The sequence below is a fragment of the Macaca nemestrina genome, chromosome 10, assembly GCF_043159975.1.
Source record: "Macaca nemestrina isolate mMacNem1 chromosome 10, mMacNem.hap1, whole genome shotgun sequence".
Classification (NCBI taxonomy): domain Eukaryota; kingdom Metazoa; phylum Chordata; class Mammalia; order Primates; family Cercopithecidae; genus Macaca; species Macaca nemestrina.
In genome coordinates this window covers 63,741,797-63,766,993 of record NC_092134.1, presented here as the reverse complement: position 1 = coordinate 63,766,993, position 25,197 = coordinate 63,741,797, and the positions used below count along the sequence as shown (strand labels likewise).

At 40.3% G+C, this 25,197-nt stretch overlaps 1 protein-coding gene across 5 annotated transcripts in view; it reads right to left on the bottom strand.

The window, feature by feature from the left end:
- Positions 1-22,821, bottom strand: part of LOC105473390 (bestrophin 3) — a 47,606-nt gene extending 24,785 nt beyond the window's left edge. The window contains exons 1-7 of one of the 5 annotated variants that reach the window (XM_011727186.2): positions 22,657-22,821; positions 21,115-21,281; positions 17,843-17,937; positions 17,148-17,381; positions 2,065-2,219; positions 527-604; positions 263-415 (exon numbers count right to left, since the gene is read on the bottom strand). In XM_011727186.2, the coding sequence (XP_011725488.1) occupies positions 263-415; positions 527-604; positions 2,065-2,219; positions 17,148-17,381; positions 17,843-17,937; positions 21,115-21,266 (867 nt within the window). In that variant the 5' untranslated portion in view covers positions 21,267-21,281; positions 22,657-22,821. Of the gene's footprint in view, positions 1-262; positions 416-526; positions 605-2,064; positions 2,220-17,147; positions 17,382-17,842 lie in introns of all 5 variants that reach the window. The other 4 variants (XM_071071454.1, XM_071071456.1, XM_071071455.1 and 1 more) reach the window with 4 other exon arrangements.
- Between the last annotated feature and the right edge of the window lie 2,376 nt (positions 22,822-25,197).

The following is a 25,197-nucleotide window of genomic DNA, read 5'->3' as shown; positions in this document are numbered from 1 at the left end:
CACAGAGACGTAAAAGAGAATCAATAACCATAAAAGAGTGTTATTCTAATCTCTTTGCACAAATGAACTGCTTCAGACAGTACTGAGTATATCCCTGTCACTTGAATCCCTGGCAGAAAAGTAATAATATTGCTGAGCTATTACATGTTAGATCTACCTTTGACTCACTCGTGAATGATTTGCTAAAGACTCAGTAAAGGATCAGTGTGGAGAGTCTGGAACATAACAGATTACAAAGTGGGGCCCTGAGACCATTGGCTACCTTGAGCCATCCTGCATAGAAGAAGAATTGTAGGAGGGTGAAGATTGGAATGTAAAGATCCAAGTCATGCCCTGCGTAGCCTTTGGTGGGATCCAAAAACTGGCGTCCAATCAGGCACGCAAAGAAGAAGGTATAGACAGCAAGAGTAACAACCTGGAACAGAGAGAGACCGGAGTGAGGGGACGGTGCTGGCCTCCCACAGCAAAGCTACAGTGCCAAGGTGGACAAGTAGAAATAAAGAATTCCATGCAAAGTATTTCTTACCTGGGTGTAAACCAGCGGAATCCCAACCCAGTCATAACCGAATAAGAGGCTGCACCAAGAGCGGTATCGATTCATTTCCTAAGCCAGAAACAGATCAAGCATGATTTACTAAGATGACAGGTGTGGTAATAAGCACTTACTGGGATTCGGAATGTGAGCATGTCTTTTACAGGACTGACTACAAGACTAGTAAACTGGTTCCCAAGGATACTCCAAAAGGAAAGTTCTAAAAATGACAATCAATCAATGAACATCATTGGAACAATGAGTTCATTGATGAGTACATTTGGACATTTAAAAAATATTAAAATAAGTCATGGCCAGGTATGGTGGCTCATGTCTATAATCCCAGCACTTTGGGAGGCCGAGGCAGGAGGATTGCTTGAGCCCAGGAGTTTGAGATAAGCCTGGGCAACACAGAAACACGTTGTTTCTAGAAAAAGTAGATAAATTAGCTAGGCTTGGTGTCACGTGCCTGTTGTCCCAGTTACTCCAGAGGCTGGGGTGGGAGAATCACTTGCGTATAAGAGGTCAAGGCTGCAGTGAGCCATGATTGCACCACTGTGCTGCATATAGCCTGGACAACAGACTGAGACTATTTCCAAAAAAAAAAGGCCTTCATAGAAATATACCCCCCCCACATTCTATTGAACCCATAATTTCCAACGTGTATATTGGCCCAAAGCCATGGTGAGAAGGAAATTGCTAATATTTTAAATAAGTAATTTTTATCGATTTTGGTATGTAATCTGGAAGCAATTTTTTTTTGTTTCTCTCATTTTAAAACATGCTTACTGTAGATCTTAGAAAAGAGATATAATTACTCCCACAAATGGAGACTATAACACTCACATCGATAGAAAATCTATCTCTGAAGCAGGAAGGACAGGATTCTTTGATTTTCTCATCTATTGTACACAAGTTATTATGTAAGACTAGGCAAAAGAGTTCACATTAATTTGGGTGCTATTTTTAAACAATTCACTCCCGTTAGCCTAATCCAGGGAGGGGATTGTCATGGCACCAATATATCCAGCCCTTACATAAAAATTTTTTCTGGGGGGGTTATTTTGTTTAGTGAAAATACTATTTTACTTACTAGAGTATCTGAAAGGTTGGCTTAAGTCGCGATATTCCAATTTTGGGGAAATATTTGGCTGGGGAGGTTTATTTCTCCTCCAGATTTTTTTCTAGAATCCTGGAGCCAGGGATGGCAAATACACTATAGGGGCACCATAGCTTTCTGAGCCGTTGGCGACCCTTGGCTAATCAATCAAGGAATACTTTCTTACAGAGCCTATTACAAAGCATGATTCTGTTTAAAATGCAGCTTCCAAGGAACCATTTCCAAGCAACTCGAGTTTAACTGTGTACCACCTCTGTCCTACATGTTGAGGGGTCTGACACTGCTCCAATCTTTCCAGTTCCTCCGGAACCAGGACTGAACAAAGCTGACTCTTCCTGGTCTAATGTGCTATATCCAGATCCCCCTTGGTCTCTAATTAGCACCTTTTCCTTGTGATTTATGATATACTTACAGTCATCAATGATTGCAGATCAACACTGTCTCTGATTCTACCTTCATTCCGGGCTTTAGTTGCAAGGTTTCCAAACCAGATGAATGGAACCCAGTATTTCAGATGAGGAGACTTGAGGTGGTTGAATAATTTCCTTTCATCTGCTGTCATAAAACCTTTACAAAAAAATAAAAATGGGTAGGTATACAGACTGTTTGACACTAACATGTTACCACATTTCAGCATCTATATGTAAGCATATAATGAGGGGATATTAAAGAAATATGAAATAAAATTTCCTGTCTCAAGTAGTTTATACTTATATTAGAGTTAAGGAATGTGTGTGTGTGAGCACACACACACATACATATACATGCACACCCACAAGTTATATAAAATCCCTGATAGAGGAGGCCATCAGGAGGTAAGGAGACATTACATGTGAACTAGAACATTTGGGGAAATTTCTTCTCTAGGTTTTGGTTTAGGCATCTAAAGTTGGGAACCATAATACTTAGAATTGTTATGATTAAAATAATACGATATGAGAATGTATACAAAGCACTTGGCATAGTGCCGAACACGTGATTCACATGACTTTTCTCCTGATCTCTCCTTTCCAAGTCCTGCTTAATCACGTTCTCCTCTCTGAAGCCTTCCTTGAGTCCTTCTTTCTCTTTCCTGGGGGATCTCTTCCCTTTGAAGTTCCCACATGGTACTCGCTCTTGGCTTGCATCACAGTAATATTACACATAAATGTTTCCCTTACTATGACCCTTTTGAAGGGCAAAGAGTATATTCATCTTCATTGTCCCCATAGCATTTTGCACATACTTTAAAATTGTTTATTTGTGGCTGGGTGCAGTGGCTCACGCCTGTAATCCCAGCACTTTGGGAGGCCGAGGTGGGTGGATCGCTTGAGGTCAGGAGTTCAACACCAGCCTGGCCAACATGGTGAAACCTTGTCTCTACTAAAAATACAAAAATTAGCCGGGCATGGTGATGCACACCTGTAATCTCAGCTACTGGGGAGGCTTAGGCATGAAAATCGCGTGAACCCGGGAAGCGGAGGTTGCAGTGAGCTGAGGTCCTGCCACTGCACTCCAGCCTGGGTGATAGAGTGAGACTGTCTCCCCGCCCCCCAAAAAAGGGTTTCTTTGTGTGTGTGTGTGTGTGCATGTGTGTATGCGTGCATGTGTGTGTGTGTGTGTATAAAATGCAATTTGCTTGGGCTTGCAGTGACCTCTCTGAGCCTCAACTTTCTCATCTGTAAAAGAGAGATAATATTTGCTTCACAAGGATGTTGTAGAATTACCTGAGATGATGAACATGTGTCAAGATGTTATTTAACATAATGCTTAGCACACACTTAGCACCCACAAAGCACTAAGGCATATTATGTGAAACTTTAGTTATCCTCTGCCTCCTCCTCCCTCCCCCAAACACCAAGGGAAGAGGAGATTGAATGACTGAATAATAGAAGAGGAATAAGGTAACAGATTTATTTAATAAACATTTATTGAATGCCTACTATATACCAGGGTTTGTTTGCAACAAGATGCACTTTAAAACTTGCAGTTTACACTTGATCTTTTTTTTTGTTTTTTTTTTTTGAGACGGAGTCTCGCTCTGTCACCCAGGCTGGGGTGCAGTGGCGATCTTGGCTCACTGCAAGCTCTGCCTCCCGGGTTCACGCCATTCTCCTGCCTCAGCCTCTCGAGTAGCTGGGACTACAGGCGCCCGCCACCACGCCTGGCTAATTTTTTGTATTTTTAGTAGAGACGGGGTTTCATTGTGTTAGCCAGGATGGTCTTAATCTCCTGACCTGGTGATCCACCCACCTCGGCCTCCCAAAGTGCTGGGATTACAGGCGTGAGCTGCCACCTGACCGATCTTTTCTTTTTAGAAATTTAGATTGAATAATTCAAATGGCACAAAAATCCCAAAGGGCCAAAGGACTGCTAGTGGGGAAAGTCTCCTTTTCCCAGTCACAAAGTTTCCCTCCCTGGAGGAAATCACGATGATCCGTTTATTGTGTATCTTTCCAGAGAAATCTCATGGATTTTCATACAGGCCTATTTTTAAAAACACAAAAGATTTTATACTTCATATGTGTCTGCCATTTGCTTCTATTTTTCAGGTATATCTTGAAGATTTAAAAAATTAATATATAGAAAGCAGCAGCATTCCTTTTAATGGCTGCTCTCTATATATTAACACTGTTAATCGTATATAATATTTAGCTAGTTCCTTTTTGAATAGACATTTAAGACATTTAAGTTGTTTTTGATTTTTTTGTTACTAAATATAATGCTGTAATGACTCTCCTGTTATCTACCCCCTTGGATCTTTAAGTAGCTTTTAAATGTTAATTATGATTTAATATAAATATTGTTTTCTGAATTAAAACTTATTTATAAAACTGGTTTTTATTAGATATTAATTTTTGGGTTTTTTCCCTCAGAAATGCAATCATTTGCTTATGGAATTCTGATACTACATTCAGACGAAAATCAACTTTTGCCCTAATATAACACATTTTTCTATCTTTAACCATCTGTAATCAGTTAACAAATCTGGTTGTCCTATTTAAGGTAACCTGTCCTTTTGCCAGGTGCAGTGGCTCATGCCTATAATCCCAGCACTTTGGGAGGCCCAGGCAGGAGGATTACTTAGGCCAGGAGTTTGTGACCAGCCTGGGCAACATAGCAAGACTTTATCTCAAATAAATAAATAAATAAATAAATAAATAAATAAATAAATAATCCTCCCTCCTTATGATGCAGGCCAAATTTTATTTAAGAGATAGTGTTACAGTAAAAAAAAAAAAAAAAAGTCAAAGGAGGAATGAGGTATGCCCATTTTGAGAGTCATCAATTTATAGAGCTTTGGCGTTATCTAGATCTTTGACGTGACCTAAGCCATTGTTTTTAAGAATAAGATCCAAAGGCCATAGACCTGAATCACTTGTGATATCTATTAAATATGGAGAGGGCTGGACCCTGACCCTGACTACTAAATCAGGCTCAGTAGGGCAGGAGTTCTCAACCCAGGTCTGCACCTTAGAATCTCATAGGGGTACTTTTAGAAAATATCAATGGCAGCCGGGCATGGTGGCTCACGCCTATATTCCCAGCACTTTGGGAGGCTGAGGCGGGTGGATCACCTGAGGTCAGGAGTTCGAGACCAGCCTGACCAACATGGTGAAACCCACTCTCTACTAAAAATACAAAAATAAGCCAGGCATAGTGGCAGGGACCTGTAATCCTAGCTGCTTGGGAGGCTGAGGCAGGAGAATTGCTTGAATCCTGGAGGTGGAGGTTGCAGTGAGCCAAGATTGTGCCATTGCACTGCAGCCTGGCGACAGAGTTTTTATGAGACGGAGTCTCAAAAAAAAAACAAAAACAAAACAAAACAAAACAAAAAACCAATGGCTAGGTCTTATATTGTTAGAGATTCTGATTCAATTAATCTAGGATGAGGCCAGGCATCAGCATTCTTTTAAATCTTCCTGGGTGATTTAATAGAATTGGGTCTAGGCAGTTGCATGTTTTCCAAGCTGTGCAGGAAATTCTGACATATAGTGGTGTTTGAAAATCACTGTCCCACTAACTGAAGGTTCTGTTTATTCAGGATTTGAAATAAACAAAGTAACAACTACAAAGCCAATATTTGCCAATAGGAGACTAGTTTTAGGTAACACTCGGGTTGTTTATACTAGCTTAGAAGGGTTCTCTGCATGCCTGGAGAATGGTACTCTCCCTGGAAGTATAAAATAAAAATGAGCTTGGTAATTCTCTTCTTGTTTCTCAGTGCATCTCAGAGTTGTTGCACGATCTAAAAAATCTGTTTTTGCTTTTTAAAGAATTGAAGAGCATGATTAAATCTTTTTTTTTTTTTTTTTCAATTTTTTTCAATTTTTTATGGGACAGAGTCTCGCTCTGTGATCCAGACTGGAGTGCAGTGGTGTGATCTTTGGCTCACTGCAGCCTCAGCCTCCTGAGCTCAAGCAGTTCTTCCACCTCTGCCTCCTGAGTAGCTGGGTCTACAGGCACACGCCACTATGCCTGGCTAAGTTTGTATTTTTGTAGAGACTGGGTTTCACCATGTTGCCCAGGCAGGTCTTGAACTTCCTGGGCTCAAGTGATCTGCCTGCCTTGGCCTCCCAAAGTGCTGGGATTACAGCCATGTGCCACTATGCCTGGCCAGTTAAATCTCATTGGATGAAGTTAATAAACTTGATCTGTCTTGGCTTTATGCTTAAAGACTTGCTGTGTAGCCTGTTCTCACATATCCCATATCAATTGTCTAACAGTGATATTCTTGAGACCTAGAGTGCAATTTTCAAAAATGATCCCGTTTATATACTGGCTTCATTCTATCATTTGACCAAAGAATAACTTTATCTCTGGTTATTTTTTATTCAGAAGTATGGATCAAATTGTGCTAGCAAGTCCTTTCTTAGCTTCTATGCAGAAGGCAAATATGCAGAGTGAGGGTTTATTTGGTGCAAACACTAAAGCAAGAGATTGAAAGAGGACAAGCAGAGCAAGAAGAGCTGGTGATTTTGTTTTTAGCACAACTTTTTTGAGTATTTTGCTAGGTGCTGTGAAAGATGAATGACAATCACTGAGACATTAATGTATCCTCTAAGAATATATAAGCAGAATAACTTTCGTTATTCCTTGCAGGGTCACATATCATATTTATCCAAAGTGTGAAAGGAAAATATCTTGGGTCCCCAGAATCACTAAGCTAAAGGGAAAAGTCAAGTTGGGAACTGCTTATGACCTGCCTCCCATTCTATTAAAGTCATTGCTCTGCTCACTGAGATAAATGCATATCTGATTGCCTCCTTTTGAGAGGCTAATCAGAAACCCAGAAGAATGCAACCATTTGTCTTTTATCTACCTATGACCTGGAAGCCCCCTCCCCACTTTGAGTTGTCCCCTGCTTTTCCAGACTGAACCAATGTTTATCTCACATATGTTGATCGATGTCTTATGTCTTCCTACGATGTATGAAACCAAACTGTTCTGACTACTTTGGGCACATGTCATCAGGACCACCTGAGGCTGTGTCATGGGTACACATCCTCAACCTTGGCAAAATAAACTTTCTAAACTCACCGAGACCTGTCTCAGATTTTGGGGTTCACAAAAGTAACACCTTTGGAAATCAAAGTTGGTCAACTGAAAGAAAATCTCTAGATTGTTGGTCAAGTCCATTCCAAAAGTATTTGTTATGAAACAGAATGTCACCCTTATCAGGACTTCAAGCCATTTTAAGCAGAGACCAATTTTTTTTTTCAGAATATGATCATTATTGCCATTGCTGAGGCTATGCTAATGATAGTTACTGATCTGCTACAGTTCAGCAACACTCTCAGTGGGCTTGTCCTCCCACCACTTGGTTCCCTGCACGTGTCTGTCTCCATGCCATGCTCTCCTCAGGCCCCATCACACCCCTGGCATAGCTATTTTATCCTGCCGTTGCATCTGCCTACAGTTTCTCTTGCTATCGCTTTTCCTTCTGGCTGGCTCAGCTCTGCTCAGCAATTTCTTATTGTTTATCCCCAAAACCCTCCTTCGTCTTTCTAATCAGAGTAAAATCTATCTCTCAATATAGATACATGTTTGCATTTACTCTCTGTTGAGTTGTGGTTTGATGGAGCAGGATCTGCTACTTTAAGACAAAATTTTATTGCCCTCAAGCCAAAGGATTAATTACATCCATTGATAGACAAAATTCCAGTCATCATAAATTCTGCCTGCTGTACAGTTGGTCTATTTTTCCTTGATTGAAGTTGAGGCAGATGTCTTTTGCCTTTCAAGCAGAGTATTCATATGAGGCTCTATTAGCAGAGGAACTAAAAGCTCTGCATCTCAAAACTTGAAGGCAGAATGGGTTTGATGCCAGTTCTTTCTGAAAGAGAAAGTTGTGCATTCAGCATCTGAGCCCTTCTCCAAGGGATGACACTTTTTCAGGAAGAGTGCAACGTGCCTGGCTTGTTTTTATCTCTGTGTTTTCCAAATGAATGGAATGAAGCCACCAACTTCAGTTACAGCTGTCCTTTCCATTCAATGGAAGAGGTTTAGAAATCCCTGTCAATTGGGAAAATCAAGGGGGGAGCAAAATGAGATTGAGAGAGGAATGAAATCACATCGCAACAACATCATGCAGGGCAGGATGCCAACCAGGTTTTTTGTTTGTTTGTTTGTTTACCATGAACCACAGTAAGATATATGTTGTTCAGGAAACAGTTATTAGCCCTGCCGTATGCGCATGATGTGCTTTCTGCTATTCTATTCTATTCTATTCTATTCTATTCTATTCTATTCTATTCTATTCTATTCTATTCTATTCTATTCTATTCTTCTCCATTCCATTCCACTAAAAATGCTGGTTACAAGCCATTAACCTGATTTAAGAATCCCATAATGAGTTACAAACCATAGCTGGAAAAGTCTGAAATAGGATACAGTGGAGTAAAATCAGTTTCTGGGAGTAGCAGTAAGGAACAGAGACAGACACTCCTCTATTATATTGATATGAGCAAATCTCTAGTTACCCATATCCTTGTCCCTAAATTAGTATCCCATCTGGTAATTCACTGCCTTCTCCATAATCACACACAAGAAATAACATACAAAGAAATCAGTGCTTTTAAATCCTCATCTGCATAGTGGCCCAGAATTTTATTTGCCCTGGGTAGAATAGATCTGAGGCAATTTGCAGATGAAATTGGAGGAATTAATTGATGTGTTCTAGTGCAGCTGTTCCTAAACTCTGCTATACATTACAATGGTCTGGGGAGTTTTGAAAAATCCTGATGCCCGGGTTGCTCTACATACCTAATGAATACTAATATCTGAGAATGGGAGTCAGGCATCTGAATTTTTAAAAGATCACCAGAGATTCCAACATGCTGCAAAGTTTAGGTTGAACAACTGCCCTCATGTTGATCATTTCGGCCTTCTCAGTCTGGGTCAAACATCTGCAGTGCTTCTAGGGAGCCTGTTTAAAATGTCAATTTCTAGGTCCTAAGCCCTAGATCTGATTCCCTAGGTTGCCTAGGAACCTGCGGTTTAAAGAAGCGCCCTTGCTAATTCGGTGAATGTGGTCTGCAACCATACTTTGAGAAACACTGAGTGGATAACCTTTACTTAACTCCTAAAACAGAAATGTGGGGGAACCTTCAAACACTGACCCACCGAGACTATCCATGCTATTAATCCAAGAAGGGCTAGTTCTGCATGCACTTTCTCTCATGTGCAGAGCAAGTACACATAGGTGATTCAAGTTTCACTCACAAGATGACATTCTGTCTGTTCCGACCTCATCATGTGAGACTACAGAGGGGTGACTTACTCAGCCTCTAAAAGTTCAGCCAACAGAGGAAAAACTGGCACAGCTGTGAATACCACCATTCCCTTGGCTCTCACTCTTATAACACAAGGCAGTGGAGAGTCAGAGACCAAGGAGCCCCAGAGCTGTGTAATGCATCAGGGAAAAAACAAAAAACAAAAAACAGCCACTCGGGGCAGAAATGTTATACCAGATTCAATTAATTTTGTGAATGTTACATAATATGTTATACAAAAGTCATTTTAGTTTACTTAGTGAGAGAAGAGAAGATCACAGATTAAATGATCTATCTGTGCCAGAAACGCAAATGTGGTTCTAACAGTATTAATTCCATGTTAGAGAAAAGCTTGCTTGTTTGAATAATATTATTGTTTTCCTTGAGTTTGTAGATTAGTCCCAAAAAACAGCCTCAAGAAAACAGAACCTTCAACAGAGATAAAATAAAATATGCTGGCTGGGCTCGGTGGCTCACACCTATAATCCCAGCACTTTGAGAGGCCGAGGTGGGGGATCACTTGAGGCCAGGAGTTCGAGACCAGCCTGGCCAACATGGTGAAACCCTGTCTCTACTAAAAATACAAAAATTAGCTGGGTGTAGTGGCATGTGCCTGTAATCCCAGCTACTTGGGCAGCTGAGGCAGGAGAAGCACTTGAACTGGGGAGGCAGAGGTTGCAGTGAGCCAGGACTGCAACACTACACTCCAGTCTGGGCAACACAGCAAGATTCTATGGAGAGAGAGAGAGAGAGAGAGAGAGAGAGAGAGAGAGAGAGAGAGAGAAAGAAAGGAAGAAAGAAAGAAAGAAAGAGAGAAAGAAAGAAAGAAGGGAGGAAGGGAGGGAGGAAGGGAGGGAGGGAGGGAGGGAGGGAGGAAGGGAGGGAGAGAAAGAGAGAGAAAGGAAAGAAAGAAAAAGAAAATACATTGACCAACAGCTCTGGGAATGGGCTGACTAGCCTGTAAGAATAGGCTGATGGCACCTGCAGAATGTCACAAAACTTTCACCAAGAAAGCAATGATTAACTGCCCAGCTGATTGAAACTGCTTACATTTCACAAGACGGTTTTGATCTTCATTTCTCTTAATTTCCCTTAAAAACTCTTTACCTAGAGGCACAATTCTGAAAGGTGGCCTTTCAACCCTAGTTCACTGCCTTCCCCTGGTTACCGACTTCTCGAATAAAGCTAACATTCCTTTTACCAAAGTTCTTGAGTTGTTTGGCTTTTAAGCAGTAAGTGACCCAGACCTGAGTTCCAGTTATAGGGCTAGCCTTATAGCCAGAGCATCTGAAGTTAGAACTTTTATCTCAACATCCATTGACAACTGGTGGCTTGCTTGGTTATATTAATGTCTGTTAACCATAAGTGTCACTAACAATTCCAGTGGCGTCTCATTAGACTCCCTGTAGTCAGAGAAGACAGTCAAGAAACTTTACATTAAGATTCCAGGGCAGGCCAGGTGTGGTGGCTCACGCCAGAAATCCCAGCCCTTTGGGAGGCCTTGGTGGGAAGATTGCTTGAGGCCAGGAGTTCAAGACCAGCATAGGCAATATAGTGAGACTCCATATCAAAAAAAAAAAGAATTAAAATAAATAAACAAATAAATTGGTCAGGCACAGTGGTGCACATCTGTAGTCCTAGTTGCTCAAAAGGCTGAGGCAGGAGGATGGCTTGAGCCCAGAAGTTTGAGGTTACTGTAAGCTATGACCGTGCTACTGCACTCCAGCTTGGGCAACTGAATGAGAACCTGTCTCCAAAAAAAAAAAAAGACTCCAAGGCTTTAAGAAAATTAAAGGGTGTTTTTTCCTCAGAGGCTACTGTCTTATAACTACTCTTATGAACTACTAAATACAGACAGAAACTATTTGTTTTAGAGAGAGAGAACTGCAATGCAGAGATGTAAAGTTTAACTGTAAATACATTTGTGCTTGTTTACGACAATGATTAATTTAAGATAAGATTTGTAGTAAACTTTACTAATCCATGAGGATGGGGACCATATTTGTTCTGCTTATAAGGGTATTCCCAGTGCCCAGCACAGTGCTTGGCATATATTGTACACACAATAAACCTTTGTTGCATGAGCAAAGGCGTAATAGATCTAGCATCAGCTTGGTAATGTTTCTTTAAGAGGAACGTATATAATTTCCTATTACGTATCATTGTGCTTCTGGTAAGTAATTCTGAAGTTGACTACTTTCCTCTCCTGATGCTTGTAAATACTAGATAAGATGTTTTGATTCAGTATGAGACCATACTATATGCACACAACTAAGGTCATCACTTGACTCAGCCAAGATCTGGAATTGTGCATCTGACTTGACTTGGAATGAGTGACATCTCCCAGGGCAGGTGATTGGAATGACTGGAATTTTCCAGAGCACATTTGTAGCCAATAGGCAAAAGTAACAGAGGCTGTTGCAGTATCTCTGATAAATAATTGATCACAGACCAGTTCAGGGACTTTTCAGGATAATAGACATTATTCTGAATTCTACTGTTGTATTTTTATTTTCATATAAGCAGAAATAAAAACTTTATTTTTAATTTGAGAAATTTAACCTGTAGCATCAAATTATATATATTTCCCCAGCAGCATGCATTTTGGTCTTTTTATTTTTCAGAATAATGTAACTTGACTGTCCAACTTAAAAGCAAGGAAAGTTCAAGGATGAGCAGGTATGTGACCTAGCTTGTCCAGCTCCAGCCAAGGAATTGCCAGATGCTTCAGAAGGAGGTGCTGGTCCTCACTCTTGGCCCTCTCGATTATTTCCTTCTGTCCAGCACTGACTCTATGTAGGCAAAAACCCTCGCAGAAGAAAGAGAAGCTGGAGGGAAACTGATTGCCTCAAAGCCCATTGCTTCCCAGAGTGCAAGCCAGGGACCACCAGCCTCAGAGTCTCCAGGAGTTTGTTCAACACACGGATTCCTGGAGCCCATTCCAGACCTACTGAGTCAGAATCTCTGGAAGTGGTATCATGGGATCCAAATTTTTAGCAATATTGATTTTAACAATATCTAATGCACCCTGAAGTGTGAGAACATGTACTTTCTCTTACAGGTGATTTTATGTAGAGAATTCAACTGACAAGAAGGTCCTTCATGCCCTTAACCTTGTCTCCACCCCTTTGGGGCCCTCAGTGCTTTTCTTACCAGTCCTCTCTGCCCTCAGGCAGGAGCAGGTGCCCTGGATTTGGACTCAGGGGATCTGCCAAACATTTTCCGCCATCCCTGAACTTCCTGTTCTTCCCAGAAACCTTGGCACAGGCAAAGGACAGTTAGAGAGTGGCGGAGGCATATGCCCAGTTGGAAGAACTTGGAAGTGGACCCCATGTGCAGACTCTGAGTCAGCCCTCTCTGCTGGGGAAAGCAGCAGGAAGTTCAGTGAGTCAGCACTGCCGGTGACAGGAGGTGCCGGCCTGGGGCAGCCAGTAAGACAGGCCTCTGAAGCGTCTCTCCTGGCTTAGAGGATAGCGGCTTGGAACCTTTGCCCTGCCGCGTAACACACAATGCATGCGTATAGTATGGTCTCATACTAAATCAAAACATCTTATCCAGTATTTACAAGCATCAGGAGAGGAAAGTAGTTATCTTCAAAATTACTTGCCAGAAGCACAATATATTCTTGTGGGGACTAGCTGTACCCACTACCCCTTTTCTGTCTTTTGAGAACGTACTTAGGAATGAATGAGAGCAACTGGGACCTTCTCACTGAGATAATCGGTGATTGTGTCACAGGACCCTTGGAAAGGCTTTCACCTCATCAGAGCTCCTCTGTCAGTTCTCTTCTCCCTTCATCCACTTCAGACAGACCAACCAAAAAGTTTAAGTCAGAACAATGCTTGTTACATCCAAGCAGGTGGAATTCAAATCCCTTATACAGTAGCCTCCCTCCCACCAGCCTGCTTCCTCAAAGCTCTTCTTTGTAATTCAGGAACCTCAAGCTGAAACCTCCAATCCATCCTTTCTTAATTGCTGCTGCTTTATTATCGTTGAGTTGGTGGTTGCCAAAGCCTTTTGCCCCAGGAGTAAGAAAAAGGGTTTAAAAAATAAGCATCCCAGAAAAGATGCAATACTTCTCAAGCTTTGGGGTACTAAAAAAACCAACACAGGAGCATGTTTCACTGCAGATTCCTAGGCCGTACATCCAAAGGTTCTATTAGGTTCTATAATAATTCAGAGGGCCTGATGTGGGTAGGACCCAGGAATATACATTTTAAATACATAAACTCAAGTTATTCAAGATGTAGAGGGCCTGTGGGTCTGTGGACCACTCCTAGAGACTAGTTTAAATGTACATCCAGAAGTGAAGGACTCATTCTGAGATTCCCTTGGAATGGCAGAAACATTGGTAGCTGAAGAGATAGAAGTATTTCAGTATCCCACATGCCTTGGAAAGGGAGAAGTCAGAGTGCAAGTACGTGGCAGACATCTGTACAAGTTTGAGAGGGAGTGGGCCTTGGTATTCTGAAGAATACACTCAAAGGAAATGAAATCACATCATTTTCCTATTTGCCTCCCTATATCTACTTTCCCCTCAGACCTGAGCACAACTCAGTCCTCTGAGCTCATGTCTGACCAGAGGCCCCAGAGACCTCTCCATTGCCAGCCAACCTGGCTTCTTCCCGATGTGCTTTTAATATGAAGGTGACACTAAGATGAGATTTGCTTTGAGGATTGGACCCGGCATCTGATTCCCGTCAGAATGCACTCTCTTCATTTCAAGGATGCGTCAGAACTGGAGAAATATCACCTCTGTTCATCCAAGTAAACTTTAGCTCAGCAACTTGGAATAGGTCATACATTTCTTGTTTGTTTTTAGGTCTTTCTTAGAGGTGGTAATTCTTAATCTATTTGTTCCTGGAGACATTAAGGTAAGATAAAATTGAGTTGTCTAGTAGTATTTTTAACTGGGTCATTCTGAAACAGTATTCTACTTTCATATTTGGAGGAAGGATGGCAATTAATTTTTTTTAAAGTTCCTACTGATTTTATATTATCATATACCTGTGCATGTGCCAGGCCTTCAAACCCTCCCCCTGAATCCCCCTTAACCAGCTCCTGGCACCCATTACTTTCTCACATCTCACTCTGCATCTCTAACAATGTCACCTACACCCCTTCTGCCTTATTTCCACCTTGACATTCGCAACCTCTTCTAAAGCGGCTAGAGTGCTATGTTGTGCTGTTGTTCGAGATATACTTTCATTACAATGGCAAGAAATCATGCAGCACTTACTGTGTGCCAGCAATGCTCTAAACATTTTGCAAGTATGAACTTTCTAAATCCTCATAACAAGCCGATGGGGTATATGAGGTAGGTGCTATTATAAGTTACTTTAAGTCCATTTTATGGATTAGGAAACTGAGGAACAGAATGGTTAACTACCTCAGACAAAGTCATGCAGCTAGTAAGCTGTGAGATAAGGTTTCAAACCCTTACTCTGTGTTCTTCATCATTGTGAAAGTTGATAATAGAATTGGGTCATTCTTGTCATACCCAATAAAACAGAGTCAAGAAGTCATCAGGAAAAAGCAGTTGAGGCCGGCCATCACACCTGTAATCCCAGCACTTTAGGAGGCCGAGGTGGGTGGATCACCAGGTCAAGAGATTGAGACCATTCTGCCAACATGGTGAAACCCATCTCTACTAAAATACAAAAACTTAGCCCGGTGTGGTGGTGTGCACCTGTAGTCCCAGCTGCTTGGGAGGCTGAGGCAGGGGAATTGCTTGAACCCAGGAGGCAGAGATTGCAGTGAGCCAAGATCGTGCCACTTCACTCCAGCCTGGCCACGGAGCAAGACTCTGTCTCAAAAAAAAAAAAAAAAAAAAAAAAAGCAGCCAAGACACAAAGTAATTTTCTGCAGGCCTGGTTGCTGAAACTGCCTGCTATTACCTGAAACCAATTTTATAGTTGCTGAAATGATCTGCTGCAACTTGAAGACTAATTTTACCCACCTCCATCGCTCACCAGTCAAAACTTGCCAGCTCCCCAGAAACTTACTAGTGCCAATGAACTTTCTCAAAGAGCAATATGTAACATTTCTGTCTTTTTATAAAACCTCCAAACTTCTCTTTGTATTTTGGATGTACTGAATGCCATCTGGTCTGTGTGTATGCCTCAAACTGGAGTTCTTTCTTCTCGAATAAAATGTGAAATGTAGACATTCATCTCTACAGTTTTATTTTGACTTCAGTAGTCACTATCTATATTAGCCATTTAAAAAGGCAAAACAAAAACAAAACAAAAAAAAGCCAACAAAAACTCCAAAACAAACAAAAACTATTATCCGAAAATATCTATTTTCCAGGACATTTCAGGAAAGGAGACTAAATACTGCAAACTAATGTGAGACTGGACTCAATGTAAAGGCAGAATCACCTCACGGTTCTTATCCATACGTGCCGAGAATTATCCATTTAATCCTCGCCCTATCGAAGGCGGACTTAACAGCTTCTTTGCTAAATATTTACACACCAAAGAGAATCATCCTTTAACTATTTACATCTCCTTTGAGGCACAAGAGACAAGAGGTCCACACTAAAACAGCTTTTGACTATCACCTCTCAGTGTCTGCCTAGATGAAATTGACATTGCCGGTTCCTACCAGAATCTATTAGAAAGTATTAACTTAGGAGTTTGGAGCGTAAATTTTAATTCTGGCCTTTCCACTGATCAGCTGTGTAATTTAGCGCAGGTTGTAACCTTTCTGAATCTATTTTCTACCTTTTTCATGTTTTCTTGAGGTCCAAACAAAATAGCTATAAAGGAGACAAAACCGTATAGTGCTAGAAAACTGTAAGTTAATATGACAGATTATTTTTATTTTTTTTATTTTTTGGGGACTGATGGGGACCTTGTTGCCCAGGGTAGAATGCAATGGCACGATCTCGACTCATTGCAACCTCCACTTCCCAGGTTCAAGCGATTCTCCTGCCTCAGCCTACTGAGTAGCTGGAATTACAGGCGTGAGCCAGCACGCCCAGCTAATTATTGTATTTTTAGTAGAGACGGGGTTTCGCCATGTTGGCCAGGTTCATCTGGAACTCCTGACCTTAGGTGATCCACCCGCCTGGGCCTCCCAAAGAGCTCCCCCAGCCAGATTGTTTAAATAAATATGATAATTATTATGTTTACCTTAAGGCAATGTTACTATCTGCCACTTTCTCTCCCCTACCGCTGAAGTAAACTTGAGGGCAGGAATCACGTCTTATTCATCTTTGTCTCTTAGTTTGCTTCTGGCACATAGTAGGAAATCAATAAATGTTTCTTTATCTTTTTTCTTTTCTTTTCTTTTCTTTCTTTCTCTCTCTCTCTCTCTTTTTTTTTTTTTTTTTTTTTTTGAGACAGGGTCTGACTTTGTGGCCCAGGCTGAAGTGCAGTGCTGCAATCTCGGGTCACTGCAACCTCTGCCTCCGCCTCCTGGGTTCAAGTGATTCTCGTGCCTCAGCCTCCCCAGTAGCTGGGATTACAGGCACATGCCACCACGGCCGGCTAATTTTTTCTATTTTTAGTAGAGATAGGGTTTCGCCATGCTGGCCAGGTTGGTCTCAAACTCCTGACCTCAGGTGATCCACCCACCTTGACCTTCCAAAGTGCTGGATTACAGGCGTGAGCCACTGTGCCCGACCACTAAATGTTTCTTGAGTGAATAAACAAACATAAGGAATTTTCAAAGGAATTCTGGAGGTCCTGTCTCAGCTGAGAAAGCCTAGTGAAGGAAAAGCCATTCGTAGTACCTGCTTCAACCACGTGGTCCATTGTTGGAAACCTTTTGTACACAGCAGTGCTCACCGAGCGAAAGATGAGCAGGGAGGTGAGATTGACGTAACGCATCAGCGTCCTTCTAAGCAGGCGCCCGTGCTCGTCGCTTCCATGAACACTGCTGGAGATGAGGAACATTAGCCTGTCTGGCCAGGGCAAATTCACAAACTGGTTCCACCATCGGTTTACTACCAGAGTAACATAAAACCCTGTAGAATAACAGGAAATTATAAAGCAGTTTCTTACAGCAGACACGTTGGTGACACTGATGCTTTTAGCTGAATTTTAGCCTTTTTAGAGGTTGGAGGACAAAAATATGTTATTATCCATATCTTCTGATTTTGCCTTCCAGAAAAAAATGTCATTTGTGCCTGGCAATGCCTAAGCACCCTGTAAGTGGGTATTAGATCTCAAATATTGACTGCAAAAATGGAGAGTTAGTGAAGAGAAAGCTTAAATGTCCAATAGCAGATTATTTCCTCAAACTTGTTTGGCGTTAATTTAGCAAAAGCAGCCGTGAAGGCAAACCTTATGGATGATTCTGGTTCTACTGCAAGCGGTGGCTTTTCAGGCATGCCTCTCAGCTTGGAAACACTCCCATGCAGAGTCATCGGTGTCATCGTAATGGAGACAGCTGTGTGGCTGCAATCTGCGTGTGACCTATACTTACCAAGCACAAAGGTTACTGGAATTTGTTCAGCATATCTGTCACAGTAAATTGATAATTTTTCAAAGTAACGTTTTTGGGCTCCTGTAAGTAACAATCTGGAGCAAAAATAAAATGCACAGCCCTTTATGATATTATACTTCTGCACCTGCTTTGCAAGTGACATTAAGTGCAAACAATTAAGCACAAATAATCTGTTTTATTTTTGAAGGAGCAATAATTTTTTCCTTTTTTCTTAAGCTGATGTGTCTTGAAAACTTTTCAATTGCTTAATGTTTCAAGTGCTAACATTTTGTAAACATGATTGGCTATTAAATAGTGGGATTAATTAATCATTTTATTCTAAAAATTTTATATTTTAAAAGTTTTACATGATTGATTCATTGGATTTAGAGCAAGGTATGTTACAAAATAGTTCAGTTTTCAATTATTCGTCAGGAATACCTTAAGAAGAGTATATTATTGATTAAATATGAATTAGCATTATTAAGTAATTGTTCAATAATAACACTGAATTTGACACCTTGATCTTTCCCCTGAATATGCTACTTAGCACATTCTTGATTATCATGTGTTATACTTCAAGGGATTTTATTATACCTGTTCATTTTAAAGCCCAGAATTGTTTGGAGTCTAAAACAAATTTAACAATGAAAAATGAAAACTTTCATTATTAAATTGAGTCACTCTCTCAAAATTGATATTATAGATCTAACCCATCCTGCCCAAACCCCATTTTCTGGTATCGTTAAATATAAGTGCACTTAATGAGACCATTATTGATATTTACATTATAGGGAAGAGATTCAGAGTCTGAAGAAATGTTTTAAGGTGAACTAATAATAATGATCAAAATACAGGAAGGAAAGCCAAACAGATGAATTTGAATAAATCGACGAGTGTAGCTGTTCCAAAGGAAGAAGGAACTCAAGGAAAGATCCATTACAACAAGCATCAAAGGCTCATTTGGGTCAGTAGAACTTTGATAAAGGAAGCAAAGGGATAATAAGATAATAGTAAGCAACTAATTAGATTGCAGATAGAAAGCTGTTGGGAACTGGTCCTGACAAAGAAGGTGTGGGGTACAAGGTGAGTTTGGAATTCCTGCCCCAGCTTTGGAAGAGGTGTTAGAATTACTGAAGTCAGGGAAAGCTGACAGGAGAGGTACCAGATTGTTGCAGAGGTCTATCAGGGTTATGCTGATGACAAATTACAGCCAGAATGGTTTCTGATGTTCAAACAGACATGGTCAAAGAGGATTTAAATGTGGAAAGCATAGACCTTTCTTAAGGTCAGACAAAGCCAGATTTTAATCCCAAGTCTGACACTTATGAATTTGGACTTTCAGCATATTTTTACATCTCTCTGAGTCTCAGTTTTCTCATCTGTAAGTGGGGATAAAAATATCCATATATGGATTATTGTAAAGATTAAATAATATATATACACATATATATAACCATTTAACAAATTGCCTCATACTTAGTTAATAATGAAATGGTTGCTATTAGTAGTTGGCCAAGGAAAAAATATTTGGCTAATAGATGTAGAAATTTTAATAGCTAGAAAGTATTTCAGAAAATTTGTCAAATTCCTCCAAAAATAGAAAGAAATGTAATCAAATTAATGAATCTGGTTCCTCCTTATAACTTTTGTTAGGAATAATTATTTACTTATAATAGGGCTAATAAAGACTCAGAGAATGAAACTACATCTATTTTTTTCTACAGATATGTTTGACCTTCTTGACAAACTCATCCTACAGTCCTTGGTATACCTTTGATTAAGACAGAAGGATCTATTTTAATAAGGTATTACAATTAAACTTTAAAAATTTAAGGATGACTTGAACTGATAATTTTTGTTATAAATGTAAGCACTCAGCTTTAGAAGAAATATATGCATAACATTTTATGGGGTATAAGTATGATATTGGAACAAAAGTTGAGGCCCCAAGGAACATTTCTAGCTACACTGCAACTGTCCTTAGGGCTATTCTGTTCTATTCTTAGCAGCAGTAGCAGCAATAAATTCACATTAGTAAAAATGAACTAATGAGATAATTATCACGAAACACCATTGTATCTTCTACCATTTCATATTCTGAAGGCTTAGGTGATACACACCTAAATTGCCAAAATAATATCATATTATATGACATGTCTGAAAAATTATTAGAGGTTGTTAACAAGACTTTCCCTCTAAAAATATTTTGTCAAAATATATACCAATGCATACACTTGCTTGGAAGGGTTGTTTTGACATATGGAAAAATAGCTCTACCTATTTTACTTTTAATAATTATCAGTCAACTAAATTAATATCCCTCTTTTCCAAAGGAGATTCTGTTGCTACAAGGAAGAATGTGAGAGCAATGAAACACAAATTTGTTTATCTGTATGCAGAGGAAAAATAACAAACTATGTACGTAGAAAAAATGGAAATACAGCCTCAAAAACCTTTAGCTTTCCTGTTTTAAGTTTTAGCTTCTTCCAGAGAAGAAATTTATGCATTCGATGTTAATTTAAAAAGCTTTAAAATCTCATAAGTTTTCCCTTTTATCGTACTGATGAAATTTTATTAAGTCTATAATTTTTCATCATCAAAGTATTTCTTGGACTTGATATTGCTCAAATTTCCTGTCAATCTGACAGGCATATGTTGTAATGTTATAAAGAATAAGCACCTCCTTTTGTGAACATAACATGCCCTCAACTCAGAAAATGGAAAGAAAATAAATTAGTCTACAGGCCTTTGCTTTAGTTGAGGTACTGTTAAGTGTGGCAGGCATCATCCTGGATAAGATATTTTCATTCCAGGCAAAAAGAAGGAAAGCTTTTGCCTGACATACACCAATCATGAACATGTTGATTATATAGGTAGTTGCTACAAGCTGTCAAATCATCAACTATGAATGACAAGTAGACAGAAGCACAAATAATTGTTGTCTGTGGACTTTGCCCATTCAAAAATCTTCACATAGTAAGCATCTAAGGGTAATTCTTCCATTTTATGCCTATTGCAACAGTCTTGAGGCACAACTGGGGCTGGAATGAAGGCCACTTGAATCTTACAGTGAGGGTCTATTTTACATCCTAACAATGGTTAGTGGTGGATTAAAATCTGTCCTGAAGGGAAGAAGACAAAAGAGAGGCTCATGCAAAAAAGGAGTTACATAACGCAAAGTCAGTGGCGATCAAAAGGTTCAGATTTTTGAGACTGTATTCTTATACAATATCTGATGGCCATTTAAAGAGACATGCAAAGAAAAGTACCTGTACACCAAACTTATTGCTGTATAAAGAACAGCAAAAACAATAAATTCCCTGTACAGTAGTTTGTAGATGCTGCCTCTCCACTTGAAGAGTAACCTATGAAATCCAAAAAAAGTTGCATTTGCTACTTTACTGGAGTAAGTGACAGTCATCTTGGATAGTTTTTTCTAGAAGAGCAAGAAGACAAAACACAAGTAAAAAGCAATGTTTAAAATAGGGCATAAATCTGTATGTCTGTATATCAAGGAAATTCAAGCCAGCAACTAGTCAGCTATATCTCTTTTTTGTGTTTCTTAGTTTCTATAATTTGGAACTTTCAGATAACCATTATCTCAGTTTAGCAGAAAGCAGGAAGACAGGAGTCTCTGGGAAGAGTAATATTAGACATCCTAAACTTGCCTTAACTGTTAAATATTATTTTTAGATTATATAGCCATTGGTCAATATGTATTTGAATGAACAAATGAGACAAACAAGGCCCTCATGGGAATGTAATTGATGGGGCACTTTTGGTGGGTTTGGTTGCATGTAGATGTCTCTCTAGTGGAGGTCCAAGTACATCGTTAGCACTCATTGCATTTCAAAAGGTAGCCAAAAAGTTGGGCCATAATGATAAATAAGAACGGTGCACTTTCCTCATGAAAGGTTGTACATAAACGCTTAGGGATGGTTCACATTCTCTTTTGAACTGAACAAAATGAGGTTATTATTTACCACTCTTTCTACTTGAGTCCATTTCATGAATGTGGTTAGGATGAGCACTGGGCCCCAAAGCCTTGTTTTCAGTGAGTTCTTTGGAATTCCACCACTTTTCACCAATACATTAAATATTCAGGTTTTGAAACAGACAGCGCAGAGCTAAATCCTGCTCAATTTCTGGCTAAGATAGAATATATGCAAATAAAATTAGATTTATTTAAAATCTTTTCTCAAAAGGATCTATGAGGAGAGTCTTATAGAGCTACTTAGACTGAAATCATGAAGCTTTTAGGTAGAATTGTACTAGACACAAAAAATAAATTCTGTAGCAGATTTCTTTTGTAAAGTAACCTACACCACACATTTTATCATAAACAAGAAAATGTTCTATCTTTACTCATTGTTGGAAAAACAATTCAACTCTGATTTGCCTATTTTCCCTAAGGAAATGAAACTCTGGAGCTACGTTTACAGCATTTTCTAAAATCACAAACTTAGCTTTCAACATTACGGATTTTAATAAAGAAGGGAGGGCCTTTTGGCATAAGTAAGTGGCATTACAAAAGGATGGGACTTATGCCACAAAACCGGTTTTATTTTTCCATCTTTACCTTGTCTATTTGTCTAGTGCGAATACAGCCAAAATTGGGAGAGGAGCATAATACATTAAGCCCATTTCATAATGTGTTCTCATGGATTCCCAGTAATTTTAAGTAACAGTCCTTAAATAACTTTCCTTTCTTTCATTTAGTAGTTCACTCTTTTTAAGCTCTGCCAGGAAAATGAAAATCACAGCAAGTAGAGGTCAGAATTAAAATGCATAGGTTTACTCTGGGCACTAACCTATTTATTTGGTTTGGAGTCTCCGACAGGAAAGAGAATCTTCAAATTTGGGGCTCCCCCTGAAGAGGCGCCTTCAGGTCGGTGCTGCACGCCCGGTGTTACCCTTCGCTCGTGCACAGTCAGATTTTCTTTCTGTTCTCTGGCCACTGAGAGGACCCAGAGTGTGACAAGTACAGGGGTTAAATGTTTTTCCACTTGTGGAGGCCTGTTTATGCCAATTTACCCACTGATGACAGTTATAGCTGGGAACAAACAGAAGCGACAGCTGCTGATGCTGCTTTTTTCTAAGCTATAATTATAACTCCACCTGCCACCCCAAGTACCCCTTTGAATGAGAAGTCGGCAGTGACATGAAGGATGTTGGGCCATTTGTCTGTTAGATTCATTTTGACTCCACCCTGGGATCAAGGAAGAAAGGTTCATTTGGCCCTAAAGAGTTCAAAAAAGAGGCCCCAACACCCCCCCCCCCACCAAAAAAAAGACAGTCTTTTTGTGCTTGAAATGAAGATTAAATTCTTAAAGCTGGGCTGGGACGCGGAGGCTCACACCTGTAATCCTAGCACTTTGGGAGGCCGAGGCAGGCAGATCACCTGAGATCAGGAGTTCGAGACCAGCCTGGCCAATATGGTGAAACCCCGTCGCTACTAAAAATACAAAAATTAGCTGGGCCTGGTGGTGGGCTCCTATAATCCCACCTACTCGGGAGGTTAAGGATGGAGAATCACTGGAACCCAGGAAGTGGAGGCTGCAGCGATCTGAGATCATACCACTGTACTTTAGCCTGGGCAGAGAGAGAGACTCTGCCTCAAAAAACAAACAAAAAAATTCTTATGAAGCCAAAACTGGAGCAGACAAGAATATAAACAGGATTTTTGCCCACTTGAGAGGTATTAAAAATGTTCTTCAATTAAAAGCAACAATTATGTGTTAGTGTGTGTGGTGTGTGTTCGTGTGTTAGAAGAGCACATAGAGAATCATGATATATTGATGGCTTAGTGTAGTGGGAAATAATAACACATGGATTCATCACTTTTTTTTTTTTTTTTGAGATAGAGTCTCGCTCTGTCTCCTAGGCTGGAGTGCAGTGGCATGATCTTGGCTCACTGCAACCTCGCCTCCCGGGTTCAAGAGATTTTCCTGCCTCAGCCTCCCGAGTAGCTGGGATTACAGGTGCACACCATCACACCTGGCTAAGTTTTTATATTTTTGTTGAGATGGGGCTTTACCATGTTGGACAGGCTGGTCTCGAACTCCTGACCTCAAGTGATCCGCCTGCCTCAGCATCCCAAAGTGCTGGGATTACAGGCGTGAGCCAACGCACCTGGCTAGATTCATCACATTTGTTATCCTTCCATGGTCAGCTAGGAAATTTTTTCTTTTTTTTTTTGAGACAGAGCTTTGCTCTTGTTGCCCAGGCTGGAGTACAATGGTGCCGATCACGGTGCACTGCAACTTCCGCCTCCCGGGTTCAAGCAATTCTCCTGCCTCAGCCTCCTGAATAGCTGGAATTACAGGCATGCGCCACCATGACCAGCTAATTTTGTATTTTTAGTAGAGACAGGGTTTCTCCATGTTGGTCAGGCTGGTCTCGAACCCCCGGTCTCAGGTGACATGTGTGCCTCGGCCTCCCAAAGTGCTGGGATAACAGGCATGAGCCACCACACCCTGCCCATATTTATTTCCTTCCTTCCTTCCTTCCTTCCTTCCTTCCTTCCTTCCTTCCTTCCTTCCTTCCTTTTTTTTTTTTTTTTTTTTTTTGAGACAGAGTCTCACTCTGTCGCTTAGGCTGGAGTGCAGTGGCGCAATCTTGGCTCATTGCAACCTCTGCCTCCTGGGTTCATGCGATTCTCTTGCCTTAGCCTCCTGAGTAGCTGGGACTACAGGCATGTGCCACTACACCCAGCTAATTTTTGTATTTTCGGTACAGAGGGGGTTTCACTATATTGGTCAGGCTGGTCTTGAACTCCTGAGCTCGTGATCCGCCCTCCTCGACCTCCCAAAGTGCTGGGATTACAGGCGTGAGTCATTGCGCCCAGCCCCATATTTTCTTTCTTGAAAGAATTCACCAGCATTCTTTAAGTAATAAAATAAATAATTTCAGGGCCAATTCCTGGGACTTTTCCAACCTTCTAAAGTAACTTGTGCACCCTTGCATCTTAACTTAAAGAAAATGTATTTTTGTGGAGAAAGATATAGAAAAAAAAATGCTTATTGTAAAATTAAGGTTACATATAATTAAATTTTTCTAAAACATTACATTTTATATGCATTTGGCTGGATTCTTTATCAAATTCTAGGTACCTTAGATTAGAGCAAAGCCAGGGTTGTAGGTATCTTTTTAATTTCTTGCTCCCATCCCTGTTCATAGTTCCAGTATGGAGCCCTGTGAATAATGAATATTTAGTATGTATTTGCTGTTTGATTATCCCTTACCTTCACTATTATAATTCTGTTGGTGACTTGAGGGAATTTGTGAACATTTAAGAGCATATATACAATGTTGCACATCTTATGTTGTGTTGCCATAAAAAGTGGTCTGAT